The sequence below is a fragment of the Corythoichthys intestinalis genome, chromosome 15, assembly GCF_030265065.1.
Source record: "Corythoichthys intestinalis isolate RoL2023-P3 chromosome 15, ASM3026506v1, whole genome shotgun sequence".
Taxonomy (NCBI): domain Eukaryota; kingdom Metazoa; phylum Chordata; class Actinopteri; order Syngnathiformes; family Syngnathidae; genus Corythoichthys; species Corythoichthys intestinalis.
In genome coordinates, this window is record NC_080409.1 from 38,283,484 (window position 1) to 38,303,680 (window position 20,197).

A 20,197-nucleotide genomic window follows, 5' to 3' on the forward strand; every position below is an offset into this window, starting at 1 on the left:
GCTTCCATCTGGGGGGAGAGGACCGGCGACGGTGCTCATGAAGCTGGCAGACCACAAGACCAAGACTGCCCAGCTTAACAACGCCGCCACCTGAAAGGGTCGAAGATTTTCTTGAATGACAACCTGACTCGCCGAAATTGCAAGAAAAGCACGTCAACTCAAGAAAGCTAGGAACATACCCAACACCTGGGTCTCGGATTGCAGGATCCTTGTCAAGATGCAAGATATGAAGATTAAAGCTATTACGAGTTTTGACCAACTGACTACAATAGCTGGATAACTGTAAATACTACACAGCCGACCAGTATAACAACTCGTGGATGTGGACGGTAAGCTGAAATTTATCAACGGCAGGAGTTACAAGAATCTTGAACACATTAAGGATTATCTACCAAAGACAACAAAGGCTCTGACTTTAAATTGCACGGATATAACATGACACAAAGTATCGGGCATCTAAGGGGGGAGGGGGTGTTGCAATTATGATTGACAATCTCCTGGAATGTATTACAATTGAACTCCTAATCCCCAATTGTAAAAACAATTATCTGCTGTGTCTACCGAGCTCCTGATTCAAATGTCAAGTTTACTGAGTATATGGAAAAGATACTGTATAAAACGAATAATAAGCATGTTTTCGTTGTGGAAACATTCATCTTGGGATAAAATATGTACAGCATGTTGTTTGATTTTCTCATACATTGTCTGATGAAACTGTTACAGTGACCTTGTGTGCGCCAATTGTTGCCACCATGTACACCTCAGCAATGTATCCTTTTAAGAGACTTATAAGAAAAGCATTTTGAGTTGCTACTCACACCAGCTGTGATAACATGTCACACACATACCCACAACAAAATTGTTCCACAGCAAACAGATGCAAAAATGTCAGGGACATGACAAAGGCATAACCTTGTATGCCCAAAAATTAATCGAGCTGCTTGACTGGACGCTTAGTTACCAAACCCAGATTGTTGACTGTCTTATTTTACAGTTTTGATGTATGTTCCATGCCTGAATGTGCGTCTTTATTTGTATGGGGGACGGGAAACTGACAAGCATATGTTTTATCTCGTCCGCCTTTGTCGTCTTCTTCGGTTCCTTCGGGCAAATCATAATCACATTTTGTAATTGCAATGATTGTCAATGATACCGATGATGATGACAATAAAATTCCATAAAAAAATAATAATAATTGACTCGCCATTTGTTTTTACATCCAACGGCAGCGCCGCAGTTTCTTGGTTTTCCCGCAAGACGTACGCACGGATTTTCTTGTGAGAGAAATCAACATGGGTTCCAAGAATGTGAGTGCAGGTGGTGAAAAAAGGAAAAAGGTGAGGCTTACCATTGAAATGAAGATGGAAATGATCGAAAAAATATGAGCGTGGTGTGCGCGTCCGTGAACTGGCTTGACAATACGGCAGTAGAATGTCTGCGATCTTGACAGTCCTCCTCCGACCTCCGTTCGGCAGTCTTTATAAGTTAAGGTGACAATTATTGTAGCGGTAACATCGCCAAAAAATCGCCAGCTTCGTCAGGTTTGTAATCATTAATTTTAGTACTTGTGCAACACAACATGCCTACTGTCGCAGCGGAATTTAAAAGTGAAAGTAAAAAGTCCTCTCTCACTTTTTCAAGTCAGCCACGCGGTGCGTTCAGATACACCACGCAAAATACATTAGAACCCGATTCGTTACATTATTACTGGTATTAATTATCACGATCATTATTATTATTATTCTGCTTTGTAATCATAAGGTATTTGTTTTGCTCGGTGTAATTCCTATTTGCAATACTACCAGCAGCATTTATTAAGGATTTAGTGTAGGATTTCGGGCTGTGGAACGAATTAATGGAATTATAATGTATTCTTCTGGAAAAATCCTGTTCGACATACGACCGTTTCGACTTACAAACAAGGTCCTTGAACGAATCAACTTCGTATGTAGAGGTACCACTGTACCTAAGTTCCCAAGTACAAATTACTCTTCGAAAAGACAGTTTTCTCTATGTACTCCTGTATGATGAGATCCCCCAATTTTTTGGGGTGCTGCATAACAAATAAAATATAAAATTCGCGCAATTTGGGCGGGTCATTGAGATATTTCTCCAAGTTGAAGTCAGCAAGTCCACATAAATTGTGGTGATGATTGGTTACCCTTTTCCGACATTGACCCATGAGCTTTTTTATTTTCGAAAGCACCATTTGCAAACTTTTACAGCCATAGAACCTAAAATATTGGATGGTCATGGTAATATTTTCCAAGGTTGGAATGGGTATGAAATTGCAACATTAGAGATTACTTATCATTGTTTGTTTTGCGCACATGGCCTCAACACTATAGTTTCAGAGACTGACATTAAATTTGCCCCACGATGCTATCATAACAAGGTGCATGGAATTTCCCAATTTGGACTTTCAAGACTCATGGTTTGACAAACTTTTTATTTTGTTATTCACTCAAAAAAGCTCCAATTTGAAGCAGGTACACGAGACAGATTGTAAATTGTGATGATCATTTCAATGATTTGGCATTAAAAGAGGAAATAACCACTCGAAGAGACTGCATAAGGCCCACAGGCCATCCATTGCCCACCCTGAGTTCATATCATAAAACAACAGCCTGAATTATTAATAAGACATCTCCGCTGATAGGATATTTACCACGTAGCGTGCAAACAAGAGTCGCAGTTAAACGAGCCACAAAGGCAAATAATATGACGGTATAGCGAATTAAGACTGTGAAATGAAGCCTTGTGAAGAATTCCAAGGGTCTATTTCAATAGTATTAAGTGCGGGTGTGGGCGTAAGGAGACAGTAAAGAACACATCCTCGGCGGTAAAATAATGAATTCTCAGCGCAGCGGCCTCCTCGCTTAATCACATTTAGCAAATCAGGAAGAAGCCTTTCCGCCCTGCATTTCTGCCTCCGTACCGACTCGTCCTCGCCACCACAGAAATGATTTTAGCGATAATATCGGCAAGTCAAAAGGTGGGGCCATGCTTGAAAGCGGCAAGATTGCAAAGATATTCCTTTTTTCATTTAAAAGTGACACGCACACACCATTCACACGCCGACAGGGAAGGTCGATTTTAAACACGGTTTCATTCACTCTGGGGAATTAATAGAGGTTACATTAGTTTTAACATCAAATATCATCACATTGCTCAAGTGGGAATTTAGAGGGCCTTTTTTTTGTTTCTCCAGCTTCCCCCTCCTCATGTTTTAACACTCACCCGTCCTCTGTGTCAAAAGATAGACAGCAGAGATTTACAGTTAGGGGTCACACACTGCTTCTAATTAGCTTAAGTAGAAAGGGAGGGATAAAGCTCTTCCAGTGCATCGTCCCACAGACTGAGAAGAGACAAGCATCTTTTGGTTCTCCCCACCCTTTTCTGCCTTTGTCCTGGCTTGACATTAACGAGAAGTTTCCGTGTCAGATTCCCGATAACGGCTCGAAAAGTTACGGTGGAACAAAACAGCATAAATAACTCCAAATGTGAAATGCGTCTCTTCAACATTCAAAATTCCATCTATCATTAAATCCAGCCTTGATATATTTGACAGATAATGTCACACTCACACACACACACATACATACACAACCAAAAAGCCATTTCGGATTCAGATTTCACATTTACAACCCATAGCAAAGTCATGCTTCTTCCAAATACGCACCATAGCCAAAATAAAAATAGATAATCACTAAGAAAAAAATTCATCTACTCTCTTATTTTTTCCAGACAAGATGATTGGTACTCGGGTGAAGTCATTTACAATCATAAATCACCCTTTTGCCTTGAGGTGGTTGTTGAGAAAGCTGCAATCAAACAAACCATGTCACTTCAGTTGTAACATCGTGACATTGGCTTCCAGTTGGTTTTAGAATTGACTTTACTGATGAGTTTTAAAGTATGCGTGGTTCTGGCTTCAAGCTACACCACTGAAATATTCAGGCTTTTAAAATAAATTCTTAAAACTTTCACAAATGTGACAACATCAGCCTCGGTCTCCGTTCATAGTCCTCAGATCCTATGATGGATGACTATTGGTGTTTGTTTGTTTGTATTGATGCATAATGCTTCAGTTTGTGTGCCATTTTCTTTTTATTTTTGCTTTCCTGTTGTGTAAAAACAGATCACAAACACTGATGTCCCTAACAAAAAGTTACCTTATGTTGATCTAAACAGGGAGCAGCTGGATTCAACCATGTTAAATAAGTTATGTCATATTCACTGTTGGCACTCGAGGGCAGTGTATCCACCCAAATCAATAAAACTAAATGCAAACACTTACAAAACACAAACCATTACAACGCCACTCTAATGAAACGGATACTCGAAGCAGCAAAATTTGATTCAAATTCTAATTGAATTACTTGAGTTAATCGATTAATCGTTGCAGCACTAGCTGCATATTAATAAGAAACCGCATGTCTACAGAAGAGGCCCACAAGTACCAAATAAAGTAACTTGAATAATGACATTCTGGACACTTTCATTGCAAATTGTTGTGAAAACCTGGTAAAATGGCAGAAATTAATGTTAAAAAATATATATATATATATATATATATATATATATATATCCAATATTTTTATGATATAGACATACATCCACACACACACACACACACACACACACACACAAACACAGAGGACACAAATGTAATTCCGTTTACATTTTCGAGGATTCTGGTGGAGAGGGAGTTTGTAGCATGAAACAAAACAATCCTGTCTGCCAGAAATCTGTTCGGCCACAGACGTATCCAAAAACCACAAGACTGTTGTGTTTGTTGTTGGATCTCCCAGGAATTATGGAAATTATGGAGATTTTTTTTTTTTTTTTTTTTTTTGTGCGTGTGTGTTTCTGAGAGCAGAGCCCATGTTTTCAGGTTAAGTTTCCCACAGCGCCCAACTTGGAGGCTTCCTCTGTTTAAAAATGGACTTGTTAAGAGTGTTGACGCACATGGGAGTTGTAATAAGCGGCTGACTGGGAGTCCAAGGCAAGAAACCAGGAGCGACTGCACCACTTGTTTTGATTTTAGAGCATGGGCCCTGTTGATTTTAAGCCATACCCGATAAACCAACCGTAATGTCAGAATGTGTTCTTCCTGCTGTATTTCTTGAATGCAACTTCAGGAGTCCGTTATTGAATGAAACTAAAACTCAAATCTAAAATGCTCAAATCAAGTCAAGTTAAAAGAAGTGGTACTAAAACAGACATGTTCTTTTAGCCAATGCCAGTGTTAAAAATACATTTTAAGGCAAGATTTAAACATTTCTACTGCGGTTGGCCATATACAGTAATGTGTCATTGAAAAGCTATTCCAAAGATCTTGAGCCTGAAATGAATGCTCTTGAATCCCTTGGAGACACCTAAACACATGCAGTTTGTAATTTTGAAAGATATACATTCGGGCTGCCACTATTAATCACGAAACTAAGTGATTGTTTTGATAGTCATTTGGAGATACTGATTACTTAAAAATGATCCAAATTCTCTTTTACGGGGCTCTTACCAGTAAATATTCTTTTTTTAAATTATTTTTATTTTATATTTGCATTCATTTTTTTAATGATGGGAAAAAAATTATTTATTTAATCTATAATTGGGTTCATGATTTAAAAAAATAAAAATAAAATAAAATGCATAGTAAATACCTACGTATTTTCAAATATATGCATATGGCGGAAAACACAGACATGCTGAAAAAGCAGTTTCTCCTCTTGCACTCCTCTTTTTAAAAGAAACTGCTGTATTTTGAGCCAAAACAAATGTTGTGTTTGATAGAACAATATGTCTAAATGCTGCCATAGCAGATTAATGGCGCATTAAGCCCCTGAACTGTTTTAAATGTGTCCATTTTACCCTGGAAACCCCCGTTTACAGACGTCGCGCAACCGCTTTTGTTTCAACCCAGCCATAAAACGAAGGTAATTAATTATATTATTTAAAATGTCTGTCATTTTTAGCTTACAATCATTAATTGATGTCTAATATTCGTTTAAAAAAAAACAGCTTTAAAAATTTATTCACTTGCATATTTTAAACTATTAAATAAATGACGTCACAATTAAAAAAAAAAATGGGGTCTGTAAAAAAGTCACGGATATCTACCTCATAACTATCGCTTAATTGTATTTTTTTTTGTTACTGTCGCATTTTCTCCCATATCTTACATGATAAATATTCGATCCAAACAAAGAAAAATTGGGGGGAAAAAAACAACGTAAAAAAGGGTAAATATTTGAAAAAGAAAATCTCAACCACTCCTTGATGTCTGCGATTTCTGCATCGCGACCCTTGTTATATTACCATGTTTCACCCATAAAATACAAAAAAAATCCAGCTGTGGTCATTCACAGCTGTGTCTTGACACTCGGTGATACATGCTACATGGAGTTTTTGGATCGAAACAAGGTAAATACGCGATAATATCTGGTTAAAGTCATGGCGTCTGTAATTCTGCTCTCGCGTGCTCTCACCACCATAAAGGGTTTTGCTGTTTAAAAAACTTTTTTTTTTTTTTTTTTTTTTTAAATGCCCTCCTGTTCAAAATTTATCTTCCCCCAGAAAATTGAGATTTTAAGCTTTCCAATAATGTATCACACGTGCATATTGGACAATTTTGAAAGTTGGCCAAATTGGGGGTCTCAGAGCAGAACTTCTAGTCACCTGAGTGTTTTCCGTCATATGCATTTATTCTGTTATGTTACTTACAGGCGGCACGGTGGCTGAGTGGTTAGCACGTCTGCCTCACAGTTCTGAGATCAAGGGTTCAATCCCGGGCTTCGGCCTTCCTGTGTGGAGTTTGCATGTTCTCCCCGTACCTGCGTGGGTTTCCTCCGGGAACTCCGGTTTCCTCCCACATCCCAAAAACATGCATGGTAGGCTGATTGAACACTCTAAATTGTCCATAGGTGTGAGTGTGTGCGTGAATGGCTGTGTGTCTCCTTGTGCCCTGCGATTGGCTGGCAACCAATTCAGGGTGTCCCCTGCCTTCTGCCTGAAGTTAGCTGGGATAGGCTCCAGCACCTCCGCGACCCTCGTGAGGAATAAGCGGCATGGGTAATGAATGAATGAATGTTACTTACATAGAGCAGAGTGTGGGGCTGTCTGATGCGCCATATCCAAGATGACTCACGTGAAGCCGGAACTGTCATTCGATAGCATTCATTCAGTGAGGTCTGTCTTGATGCAATCGTGCGTACAATCCATGTTGTTTGTGTCTATGATCCCCTAGCACGGAAGTTTTGGTTTGTTTTTCGATTGTTGATTTTTACTTTTAGTTTTTGTTTAAATAAATCTGGGCCACGACTGCGTGTCGAAACCTCTGCCTCCTTCGGACCGGAAAGTTCACAATGTGCATGTCTAAACTTATGAAGCATACGCGTGTGTGGAGTGACCATCTACAAAATGAGCGCGTGCATAGTAAGCATATGAAACATGAGCACAAACAAAATAAGCGCATGAAACATAAGCGGTTAACAGAAAAATGGCATTCTGCCTCCTCTCTTCCTACATCAGCTCGGGGGTAGTCACAGGTGATATTAATTAGGTGGCAGAGTGGCAATGGCACGTCCACACTCACTCATTAACCCTTCAAGACAACAGGTAGTGCTCAGATTCCTGCCACTAATAATATTTACTTATAACTACCGTATTGGCCCGAATATAAGACAGCCCTGATTATAAGACGACCCCCTCTTTTTCAAGACTCAAGTTTGAAAAAAGACTTTTTGAACACCAAATTCATTTTTATACAGAAAATAATTACAGTACATCTGAAACAAATGATTATTATATATTTGAGAGAAAAATCATGGTATTTTGCCTCATTCAAATCTTAATATCTGAACATTTAAATTTATAAACTAAAGTGCAATCACATTAGTCAATGAATGGCTTCTGGTTTTTGAAATGTAAATAAACCAATCTATTGTGATAAAACAACAAAATCGCAATAACTGCATTAATCATCAAAGTGAAGTCTAACTGTAACTGTAGTCTTGAAACAAATCTCAATAAGGAAAAACATTGCAATAAAATAATGCAAACTGGTTAAACTTGAGAGTAGCTGAGATCTGTCATGACAGAACATTGCTTCAATGATATCTGGCGCCATCTAGCGTCGTGAATGGGTATAACGTTTAGACCGCGAATATAAGACGACCCCCACTTTTTCAGTGTTATTTCAATGCAAAAAACACTGTCTTATATTCGGGCCAATACGGTAATTATCTGAAAAGCTTATCCTCACGAGGGTCGCGGGAGGCTGGAGCCTATCCAAGCAAGCAACAGGCAGGGTACACACTCTGAGCTGGTTAACAGCCAGTCGCAGGGCACATACAGACAAACAGCCACTCACACTCACACACACACACACCTATGGACAATTTTGTGAGTTCAATCAGCCTAGCATGCATGTTATTGGGATGTGCGAGGAAGCTGGAGTACCCGGAGAGAGCCCACGCAGGCACTGGGACAGCTGGAATTGAACCAACTATCTCAAAACTGTGAGGCTGATGTGCTAACTACTCTTCCACTGTGCTGCCCAACCTTTGCCTGCTAATATATTGTATTTAAATTTAAAAAGAAAAAAACATTCAGTCAGATATTTAGTAATCCTCAATAAAAGCAGGTGAGATTCATGAAACACTGGACGTGATGGTATTCTGTCCATTGTGCCAATGGATGGTACGCACATGAGGTTTTTTGAGAGTGGCAGGGAACTGTCCCTCAGGGATGGGAAGATGTCAATTTTGGGACACATCATCAGTAGTGCTCCATCGAATCATGGGGTGTTTCGGCCTTTGATCACTAAACACCCTCATCGATGGTGGCCAGCGACAGGTTGATCACGCCCGCGCTTGTGTCCCATGCCCAATCAGATGTTGTGCAGGTGTGGAAGAGATTAGTGAGGGAAAAGGAGGGGGGGGGTCTATGATCTATGAGCCCAGCAAGAGTCCTTCCTCTTCATCCAGATCCACTGGCTGCTTCTTTCGGCCGCTTCAGAGATTGATCTAATTGTCTGCCGAAGGGCCTGCCCATGGATACCCAAGTCTTTCAGCAGCCTGATGGTGGAAGAAGCCACAAACCCTCTACATCCAACCTCCATGGGATAGACCTTGGCTTTCCATCCTCGCTGTTGCGCATCTGCCGCCAGTTCTGTATAGCGCAGCTTCTTGCGCTCATAGGCCTCTTCCACTGAACTTTCCCATGGGACTGTGAGCTCCGTGATGTATACGGACTTCAGTGAAGGGGACCAGATTACCACGTCTGGTCTTAGGGTAGTGGCTGCAATCTCTGCAGGGAAGATTAATCGCTGGCCAATGTCGACCAGCATCTTCCAATCGCGGGCCATAGATAGCTGTCCAACTTCTGGCTTGGCAGGAGGATTGTTGGGCTTTTTCTGTCCCTCTCGGATGAATGCTGATGGTGCTGTGATGGAAGTGATGGCTTTGAAGGGCAAAGAGTTGATGGCATTTCTCTTGCTTTCAAGCACTGCTGCCAACCTCTTGAGGACCTGGTTGTGCCTCCAGGTGTAGCGGCCTTGTGTGAGGCTGGTCTTACAACCGGTCAGGATGTGTTTGAGAGTTGCAGGAGTTGGGCAGAGGGCACAGGTTGGATCTTCGCCATACCATTGGTGGAGGTTTTTTGGAGATGGGAGGACATTATTAGTAGCTCTGATGATGAAGCTGATGTTGCTTGCCTCCATTCCCCAGAGATCCCTCCAGTCGAGCTTTCTCTTCTCCAGGCCTTCCCACCTCGTCCATTGTCCCTGCTTGGCCAGAGAGACAGCCTTGGCAGTTCTTTGAGCCTCCTCCTGGCGGCGCACCTCCTCCACCACCATTTTCCTTCTTTCTGATGTTGAGGCCTTACGCCACATTGGCTTGCTTGCTGTGAGGCCAAAGCCTCCTCTTCCCAGCTGGACATGTCCCACAATGTCGCTGTGCCTCAGGGCTGCCATGGCATGCTAATATTTAATCAGATAATTAATCAGAATTAGATGATTATTAATACACTGCTGGCCAAAGGTATTGGCACCCCTGCAATTCTGTCAGATAATTCTCTAATTTGTTTAATTAATAGCACCTGTGGCACATAACAGGTGGTGGCAATAACTAAAGGCCCAAGTACACTGCATGCGTGATCGTTGCGGTTCCGGTCCGACTCCGGTAAAAAATAGCGCCGGAGCCAATCCGTTCCCATTATATCCTATTGTTCAACGTATACCGGCCGCGTCAGTGCTCCGGCTTGACTGCGAACCACCTCCGGCGTGCCGCATGCCCGCCAGATGGTATAGGCTATTTTCTATTTTTGCCGGACACGCATCCGGCAAAATGGGCGGAGCTGGGCCTGGACGTAACAACCCAGGTGCCTAATCACGGTTTAAACACGAGCCAAGATGGATGATGAGCGCTTCATCATGGAGGTGGAAACCCACAAAATCATTTATGATGCAGCAGATCCTTTCTATAAGGACAATTTTAAAAACGAAGCTGCAAAGTGTCCTATTATGTGTGTTTTTCTGTCCTGATCTCATCATGATGCAGTCATGTCTGTCTCTTAATTCCAGATTAACTCAAATATCAATATGCAAAGAAAATATGTGCTCTCTCTCTCTGCTTCTCTGATGAGTATAGACTCCGTGTGTTTTTCGTTGTTTTAAATGGCACATTATCGCGCGCGATCACGTGAGAGCTCGGGGGGGGGGGGGGGGGGGGGGGGGGTTGGCGGACCGCAGCCGTGCAGCAGCCGGTATGATTTGCCTGTTTTTGACGGACTGCGTGGCACGCAGGCAACACTGAACCGGACCAGAACCGCAACGATCACGCATGCAGTGTACTTGGGCCTTAAGGCTGCGTTTCAATCGCGGTTTAAATGAGCCCTAGCTCACTTGCCCAAGCCACCGCCCCCCGGGGGAATCCCTGCCGCCATCTTAAGGGCCGTTCCAATTCCCAAAACAGCGAAGTGAACTTGGTGAGATGGACCCTCAGAGGGCTCAGTGATAGAGTGAAAAATGATGGTCACTCCGGAGCTCCCTGTATCCCACAATGCATTGCAGTGGTACACGGAAAATATGTCATGCGGTGGTGATAATGAAGCTCAAATACCGTTGGCTGCTGTCTATTTACCACCAAAGAAGAAGAAAGTGAATGGAGGAGCCAGCACGGTGTTTGAATCTGATACCAAACTGCCTTTGGAATTGTAAGATTTATCATTGTTGTTAATAAATAATTTTTTTTTTTTTTAAATAGACTGTATGCGGCAGTTATGGCAGGACGTATGGAATAACAGGAGTGCCAAAATAAAATAAAAACATAAATAAACATAAAGAGAAATAAATGAATAAAGATTAAAGTTACTTTTTTCTTGACTTTCACTTTGGTCAGTATCAGAGGTTGCGCTAGACTTTTTCGTTGTCTGTCATTTTGACTGACAGGGTCATAAAAATCCGGTCATAATCTATTTTTACCTGTCACTTAAATTTTTTAAATGATGATAATGACATTGTGGTGACCCTTTGTTTGGCATAATTCACCTTCCGTACTTGTGTGTCCATTTGGCCGAGCGCGTTACCGGCTACGACAGTCACGTGACATAGACACTTAAGAGCCGCGCGCGGTCCCCTCACCATCCACTCGTTCTCGCTATATGATTAGCCGAAGAGTCGAAATGCTCTCCCGTGAAATGTCTGTTTAAAAATGTTCCCGTTGTTACTTCTTGCGTTCGCTTATAAGTGCCCATTTAAAAAGGAAAAGCGATGGATGATACTACACACAGAGCGTATTATTAACAAATGTTAAAGTTGTATAATCCTATAGCGAGAATAAGGAACGTCACTGACAAGCGCAGGCCCCCGCGAGTGGATAGTGCGCCTACTGCTAACAAGACTCTTAACATTGCATACCGCTTCAACATATTCAATAGTATTTAGTTTTCATTCATTTTAAATTAACATTCTGTCCGAACAAGCTTAACAGAGAATCCACACCATGCCATCACACATCAAGCAGATGAATATGTAACTTTTTCTCCGCAGTGACAAAAACAGCTGACTGTGGCCCCAGTAGGTAGGTAGCCTACCATATGTAGCATATGGAACAATGAAATTAACAGTTCACCTGCTGTGGCCTGAACGTAGTCTCACACTTTCCTCCTGGTGCGCATGGACTTGAATTGCGTGCCCGCTTGTGCAGTCCCTGTTTTTTCACCTCTTTTATCAACACCATCGTCGTTTCGGGGCTTTTTGAAGAAACTTCGGACACTCAGTTGCCTTGACATTTTTCAGAGTAAGGCCAACGACCTCATGCATCAAGAGAGACAATAGCTAATTAATATGCTCACTCGCCACCCTGTGGTCTGGGGTGTGAATTGCAACCGGTCAAAATGACGGATGGACTTCAGTTTTTTCCGTCACCGTTTTAAAAAATCGGTCAACGACGGAAAATATTCGGTTAACGCGACCCCTGGTCAGTATAGAAACGGAAAAAATGACATTTTTTGTCATTGATGTTTCTATTTCTATTTTGCTTTTAACGAAAGGAATAGTCTGTCAATCAAATGGCGTTGGGGGAGACTGAACTTAAACTTCAAATAGGTTAAATGTATTTGTACAACAAATCTGTTTACAGATTGTAAGGTATAGACAAATAAATAAATAAATAATGAAATGCCCAAATAAAATTTGATCCAAAACTTATAATTCTGATCATTCCCAGGTACCAACGTATTGCCATCAAGCGCGGAATACTTCTCCGGCTTATTGACATGAATCGCAGTATATTTTGTGAGATGTGGAATAATGGTGCCACCAGGGGGTGATGAGGCCTGGCCACGGCTCCCCCCAATGAATTTGTTGGCTACCCCACTAGTCACCCCACTCGCCAGTATAATGTCAGATTGTAGTAGCTGCGGAACTCAAAATTTTGACTGGACTATTATGGATTATGTACATTAACACAATATAATAGTATACAATAAACAATATAACACCATCAACAAAAGTATATCAGAAGGTGTGTCTTGAAGTCTTTCTGACAATTTTCTACTGGCCTGTTTAATACTACAACATGGTAAAAACCTGAAATTATGGCTTTTATTTTTTGGTGTGCCGCCCCATTTGGCCACCCCTATGAAGAATTTCTGGAGGCGCTACTGATTTGAAATAGGCAGTATAGCACTCCAACACCTTGTGGTTGTTCCATGATTTTCTTGCCTGTGAGTGAACGAGGGCAAGTGTGTTCCATTTACGTCTTTCGCTCCCCCTCCGCCCACTTTTCTCACCGCAGTTGATAGTCCGAAACCACATTTGCAACTTAAATCTAAAGCCCAAAATAATTAGCTAAATGAGATCTGTAAAGTTAACTGGTCAACTAATCGCAAAACTAGCGATTAACTATTAAAATAACGGTTTGTGGCAGGCCTACTATACAGTACAATAGTGTACTTGATATACAAACTAGGAATGTCCCGATTTTTACACCCTAGTCCGAGTCACATAATTTTGAGAATCTGCCAACACAGAGTCCCGATCTGATATCTAAAAAAAAAAAAAAAAAAAAGTATTTTTTTCTTTTCTTGTTTTTTGGGGGGGGGGGGAACAAAAGTTCCAAACATGTTAAAGTACTGTACTGTTCACAGTACTTCCTCTTCTTCCAGGAGTGTTGTGAAGTATAAAACATACATATTTTTGTTTCTTTTGCCAATACCATTGTATTTCTGGATTATTTTACATACTTTGTAGCCCTTAAAAAATATATTATTTTTAATGCTTAGTTAATAACCCGTTCCTTTTCACCCGATTCCGATCCTCTGAAAAATAATGCAATTGGCCCGATTTCCGATCACCTGATCAAATCGGGGACATACCTAATACAAACATTGTCGATGGACATGTTTTCGAATAACCACACCCTGTAACTTGGTTCAGCAATTGTATTAACAACCATTCATGAAAGAATTGGTATGAAAATAAACACTGGGTGCATTTATTTTGTCAATTTGACAACTTTTTCAAAAATAAACTGCTGCGATGCTCTCTAGAAAAATGCAGTCGTGTCCTCAAACATAGCAGACATGCTGTGCTACACTTTGCTAAACAAAAAACAAAACAAAAAAACACACAAAAAAGTAAGCCTAAAAAAAGGCTGATGCATACAGAAAGTGAAAGAGTGATGGTTGTTTCTTTTGCCCTGTGGCTGTATGCCAGAGTCCCGCAGAGCTCAAAGTCCTCCTTGCAGCTGGAGAAAGCTCTCAGCTGTGTCCTGGCTCACCCTTTGCCGCTTTTTCCGCGTCTCTCACCATATCTCTCGCTCACGTCCTCGCCAAGTGACCTTACTGTTGCGTGGTGGTGACTGTTATTGAAATCAGATACGACTCAAGTTCATCTTTATACTTTCTCATTCCTCTAGCTGTCACCCCATGTTGCCGCTTCCTCGGTGTATATAAGTGTGTTGTGTCAACCTAGCTGGTTTGTCTGTAGAACATCATTTAAACGCAATGCTGAAAAATGCAACAGTTGTGGCCCGTGTGCAGATTTCCCAAAATGTTCTGAATGTTTTTTTTGTGTGTGTGTGTGTGCAATCTCTGATAAGGCCATTGCGTTTTAACTCATTAAAAAATATTCATCATATTATTTTTTATATATATATATATATATATATATATATATATATATATATATATATACATATATATATATATATATATATATATATATATATATATATATATATATATATATATATATATATATATATATATATATATATATACATAAGATATTTCTAAATACAAAATCTGCCAGTGTCAACAGTCCCATTGCAACTATAGTGAAGTCACGAAAACACACTAGGCAATGGTTTAGAACAGGGGTAGCCAACTCCGGTCCTCGAGGGCCCCTATCCAGCTTGTTTTCCATGTCTCCCTCCTCCAACACACCTGACTCAAATAATCGGGATCGTTATCAGGTTTCTGCAGAGCTTACTGATGAGCTGATTATTTGATTCAGGTGTTTTAAAGGAGGGAGACATGGAAAACAAGCTGGATAGGGGCCCTCGAGGACCAGAGTTGGCTACCCCTGGTTTAATACTTAGTCTCAAAATGACTACCACTTGTTGCATGCAGGTTCCTTCTAGTGGTAAACAAAAGTATTACTGAATAAATGCTCAAACTCTGCGTAGCATGTACCTGTACATTAAAGTTGCATGAACTCTTTTTAGATCCAGTACGTTGAATGCCATTGACCGTGATCGATAAACCAGAACAGATCACATTGACCACACTACTTTGGCATATTTCCAATAAAGCATTGACACGAAGGAAAGAGATAACCAAAGTCCGTACTGCTTTAATGTTATCTCATAAACTAACACATTGATTGCCATTGGCAATGGAACATTATCATTCAATGCTAGCCATCGAAGTTCAAATGGATTTGACATCTATTAGTGTCAATGGGAGTCACTAAGTATTAAACCAATAATTCTAGATGGTACAGGGTATTCAAAAATAAACATTTCAAGAACCATTGAGCTAAATGCTCAAAATATAAGGCGGAAAACACAGACTAGACTGAAAAAGCAGTTTCTGCTCTTGCACTCCTCTTTAAAGAAACTGCTGTATTTTAAACAACTGTTGTGTTTGATAGAACAATATGTCTATGTGCTGCCATAGCAGATTCATGGCAGAGTCATTTCACCCTGAAAACCCCCGTTTACAGACGTCGCGCAACCGCTTTTGTTTCAACCCAGCCATAAAACAAAGGTAATTAATTATATTTTTTATTCAAAATGTCTGTCGTTTTTAGCTTAGAATTAGTAATTGATGTCTCATTAGAGGCGTGCAAAATTTCCGATTCTTAGATTATTCGCGATTCGGCCGTGGAAGATTCAAGAACGATTCACAAATATTCAAATTCAGATTATTGAATTATACCAGGTAAAGCGGAAGTAAAACACAGTCAGCGTGGTCTTTGGGACGCAATGAGGAATGGACCGAGAGTAAATATCATGTTCAACTCATGCCGCTAGATAAAAAAAAAACAATCAAAACTGACTGTGGCTGACAGCCGCTACAAAGAACGCTCAGTTGCTAGTTGCTACAAACATACGGCTACTGTAGGTATCATATATATGTAGAACTAGATGCAAAATGACAGACGACGTCAGTGTTAGACCATGTATTGTTGAACAGCGATGCGAATTGACAGACTTTCCTTTGTAAGTAAACAGCCGCCATCTTAAAGCAGTAGACCGCTCTAGAAGGCTCTGTTGTAGCGAACCTAATGAATTTTTTATCTAAAATACTCCTAAATTGGTAGAATCTTGTCTTGAATCTATCTTTAAATGATGAAATAGTGTTAAAACTTTGACAAAAGAAGACAGAAGGGAAATTATGGAATAACGGGAGCAATTTTAACAACTGAAACAGTTGATTCACAACATTAATTTAATTGAATGTAGTTTAAAGCTGCTGATACAGAATGGGGACTGGAGTTTTTTATTTACTGTTATTTTTGTATATTTGTTTATTGTTACATGTTAACTTGATACTGAAATAGTAGTTTGGTTTAGCCTGAGAGGATTTTTGAACAATTTTGGAACTAATGTACAAAACATTAAAAAAAAAAAAAAAAAAAAAGAAAGGAGGGGGATGCATTAATAATCGTTTTATAATCGAATCGGAGCCTCTGAATCGTAATCGAATCGTTAGGTGCCCAAAGATTCCCAGCTCTATGTCTCATACCTCGTTTTAAAAAAATGCCTTTTAAAAAATTATTCATTCACATATTTTAAACTTTTAAACAAATTACGTCACAATGAAAAATGGCGTCTGTAAAAAAGTCACAGATACCTACCTCATAACTATCGCCTAATTGTATTTTTTTTTTTTTGTTACTGTCGCATTTTCTCCGATATGATAGATGATAAATAATCGATCCAATCAAAGAAAAATTGAAAAACAAAAAAAAAACGTTTAAAAGGGTAATTATTTGACAAAGAAAATCTCGACTGCTTCTTGATGTCTGCGATTTCTGCATCGCGACCCTTGTTATATTACCATGTTTCACCCATAAAATCCCCAGAAATCCAGCTGTGGCCATTCACAGCTGTGTCTTGAAACTCGGTGATACATGCTACATGGAGTTTTTGGATCGAAACAAGGTAAGTACGCAATAATATCTCGTTAAAGTCATGGTGTCTGTAATTCTGCTCTGGCGTGGTCTCACCTCCAGATAGGGTTTTGCTGTTTATTTTTATTTTTTAAAATACCCTCCTGTTCAAAATTTTTCTTATTTCAGAAAATTGAGATTTTAACCTTTCCAATTATGTATCACACATGCATATCGGACAATTTTGAAAGTTGGCCAAATTGGGGGTCTCAGAGGGGAACTTCTAGTCACCTGTGTGTTTTCCGCCATAAATATTTAGAATTTTTTTCAAGCATGCACCAAAGAAACAAATACAGTATAGTTCAAAATAATTTGCACTCGAAAGGGAGTGGGAAGAAGAAAAACTTATTTAATCCCAACCCCGATCACATCGTCCAGCATTCTTATTTCGTGGGATACTCCTGTCCTTTGACTTTTATTCCACACAATGAAAGAGAGAGAAAAAAAACCTAAAGCAATAGACAACCAACTAGACCAAACAAATTCAGAGTTGGCTCATTAACTATTTTCATTATTAATTGACAAGAACAGCAACATACATTGTCAGTAAATGTCATTATACTATGGCCGGAGCATATTTTTTATACAACAATTTTTGGGGACATTTTGACAATATTTGAAGTGATTGTCTAAATTTTCTAAAGTTTCACTCAAAATACAGACACACAAAAACGTTTGCGAGTTGTTCGAAATCTGGGTAACATAAAATCTCCGGAACCTCCCACTCTCCCAAACCTTAAAAAGGTTTTGTATAATCCATGGTAGGAATTTAATATATGCTTTCAATGACATTATAGATGTATAATTGTTGACAAGATATTTAATTTGACATTTGTCATGTGTTATGATGTTTCGCCTCCAAATCTTGTTTGAATGCTGATCATTCTTTTTACCAGAAAATTCCACTTGAACTGTGGGACTTTTAGAAGCATTCTCAATATAGCCTACACATAAAGTGTGTGTACGTTTGTGTGTCTGTCCACACAGCACAAACACATAAATATTGGCACATGCACCCCAGTAGGAAGCAGGCGCCGCACGACTCGGCAGCGTCAATCTAGCTACAACTCAACTGTTGCAGTGATTCACTCGGAGAGGAAACTAAACACCTCATCTTGCTCTGCACGCACACACACGCAGTTAGACTTTGTAACTAGAGCTTGAAGAAAAAAATAAGAATACAGTAAATAAAAAGGTTTCAGCTGGAGGGGCCTGACAGTTCAGTCCAAAGTGAAGGTATTAAACATGCATTGGAAGGGGCCTGCAGGCAGCAGTGAAAGGACACCGAGGCTGATCTCTTAAAGTTTAAAACAGTGTTTTGAAAGCTAAAAAAAAAATCCGAATACACACCACTGATGCGAAATTGTCATCATAAAGTATATGATGAGTTTATAAGCTTGTCTATAATAATAATTCCTAGCATATGAACTGGGTTTTTGAAATTATGGCTTCTTTAATTGAAGTTATTTATTCTGTTGAGTGAATGACAAGCTACATGAAGTAATTGTGCCTTCTGCCATCTAGTGGCAGAGTATTTCATTGTTCGTCCCATCAATATATGTCACTGTCATAGAAAGATGAACTATTATATACTATAAAACCTAATCTCTAGAGTATTTAAAGGAAATTGGATCATGGAGAGTTGTTACTTCTTTAAACATCATAATTATTGGATGTTAGGCTCCATTCACTGTGCTTATTTACGTTGTAATTTCCTATAATTGCATTGGTTTCAGTGATATTTAGTCGACTTTCTGAGCTATCCCGCCTTGAAAAAACAACAACAACAACAAATAGGGCTGTTTGGAGCACAGGTCCAAAGAGGTGCAGCAACAAGCAGCAGGCGAGCAATAAAATGTCTTTTATATGTTGCGTCGTAATAAAAGGTGACACTAACCCATGCATGTGTGCATGCACGTACCTTGGTGACAAGAGGCTCCGTGTCCTCCAGGATGGAGATGAAAGGGGTCTCCAGGAAAGAGGAGAGGAACTCCACCTGGACGAGCTCCTCTGTGGAGCGCGGAAAGGCGAGCACGGCGGACACCCCGCGCACCACCAGCTCCTGGCAGGTGCTCCGGTACAGTGACACCGGGTCCCATCCGGACGGGGAGCGAGCCAGCACCTCCAGGCTGAGGTTGTAGGGCAGCAACGGGACGCCCCGTGAAGGGTTGCCACCAGTTCCCGGGGTGGTCGAGGTTGTGGTGCCGGCGGACGAGTCCGAGGTGGAGGCGGCGGCGCTCTGGTGCCGGAGGCTAGCTAGGGCGCGGTTGAGCGCGTTCTGTATCCGTGCCGGCTGGCGGGCGGGCAGCAGCGCGCCGAGGCGCACGGTGTGTCCGATCCGGGCGAGGATGTGGCACGACGACGGCGGCAGCAGGCACGGCTCCGGCGACGAGAGGGCGCCGGCAAGAATGAGGAGCAGAAGCAGCAGCGGGGGTCTCCCGGGGGCGAGACGGTGGGTCCAGGGTCCGGAGAGGGGCACCATGCTGGAGCTCCGACACGCGTTGACGACGCAGGAGGACTGGGCTCCACTCGGCGGGAGATGGCATAGCTCCCCCTTGGCTCCCGGCTCCACCGCTTTGCCGGGACTTGATGCTGCTTCTTTGAGCCCTCTTTCTATCTTTTTTAGTTCTTTTTCACACTATCTATCCTGCGTCTTGGCTCCGAAAAGTTCTTGAAATGAATGCCCAAAAAAGACGCGGGGCTCGAAGCTCAGAGCAGCTCCGCTCTTTTTCTGCTGTCTGCTGGAGTCAGGCGCACCAGCTGCCGCGTGCGCGCGCCCGCATACGTGTGTGTGTGCGCGCGCATGTCTGCGTGTGTGTGTGTGTCTGTCCTCCCTCCCGCCAATAATGTAACCTCTCACGGAGACTGCCTCTTGTTGAATTTTAATGGCAAATTCGGCGGGTAACAGAGCGGTTTTGTTCATTCACAGCCACACGTAGCCTCTTTCTGTACGTAAATCTTAACACGCCTTCAATGGAAAGTAGAAAGTGGATGAAGATCTCAACTTCATCA

The 20,197-nt window shown here is 41.0% G+C and overlaps 1 protein-coding gene across 2 annotated transcripts in view; it reads right to left on the bottom strand.

Moving 5' to 3' along the window:
• grin3ba (glutamate receptor, ionotropic, N-methyl-D-aspartate 3Ba) overlaps positions 1–19,872 on the bottom strand; it is a 285,743-nt gene extending 265,871 nt beyond the window's left edge. Inside the window, exon 1 of one of the 2 annotated variants that reach the window (XM_057859841.1) lies at positions 19,107–19,872. In XM_057859841.1, the coding sequence (XP_057715824.1) occupies positions 19,107–19,667 (561 nt within the window). In that variant the 5' untranslated portion in view covers positions 19,668–19,872. Of the gene's footprint in view, positions 1–7,100; positions 7,687–19,106 lie in introns of those variants that run through there. The other variant, XM_057859842.1, reaches the window with a different exon arrangement.
• Positions 19,873–20,197: the final 325 nt, after the last annotated feature.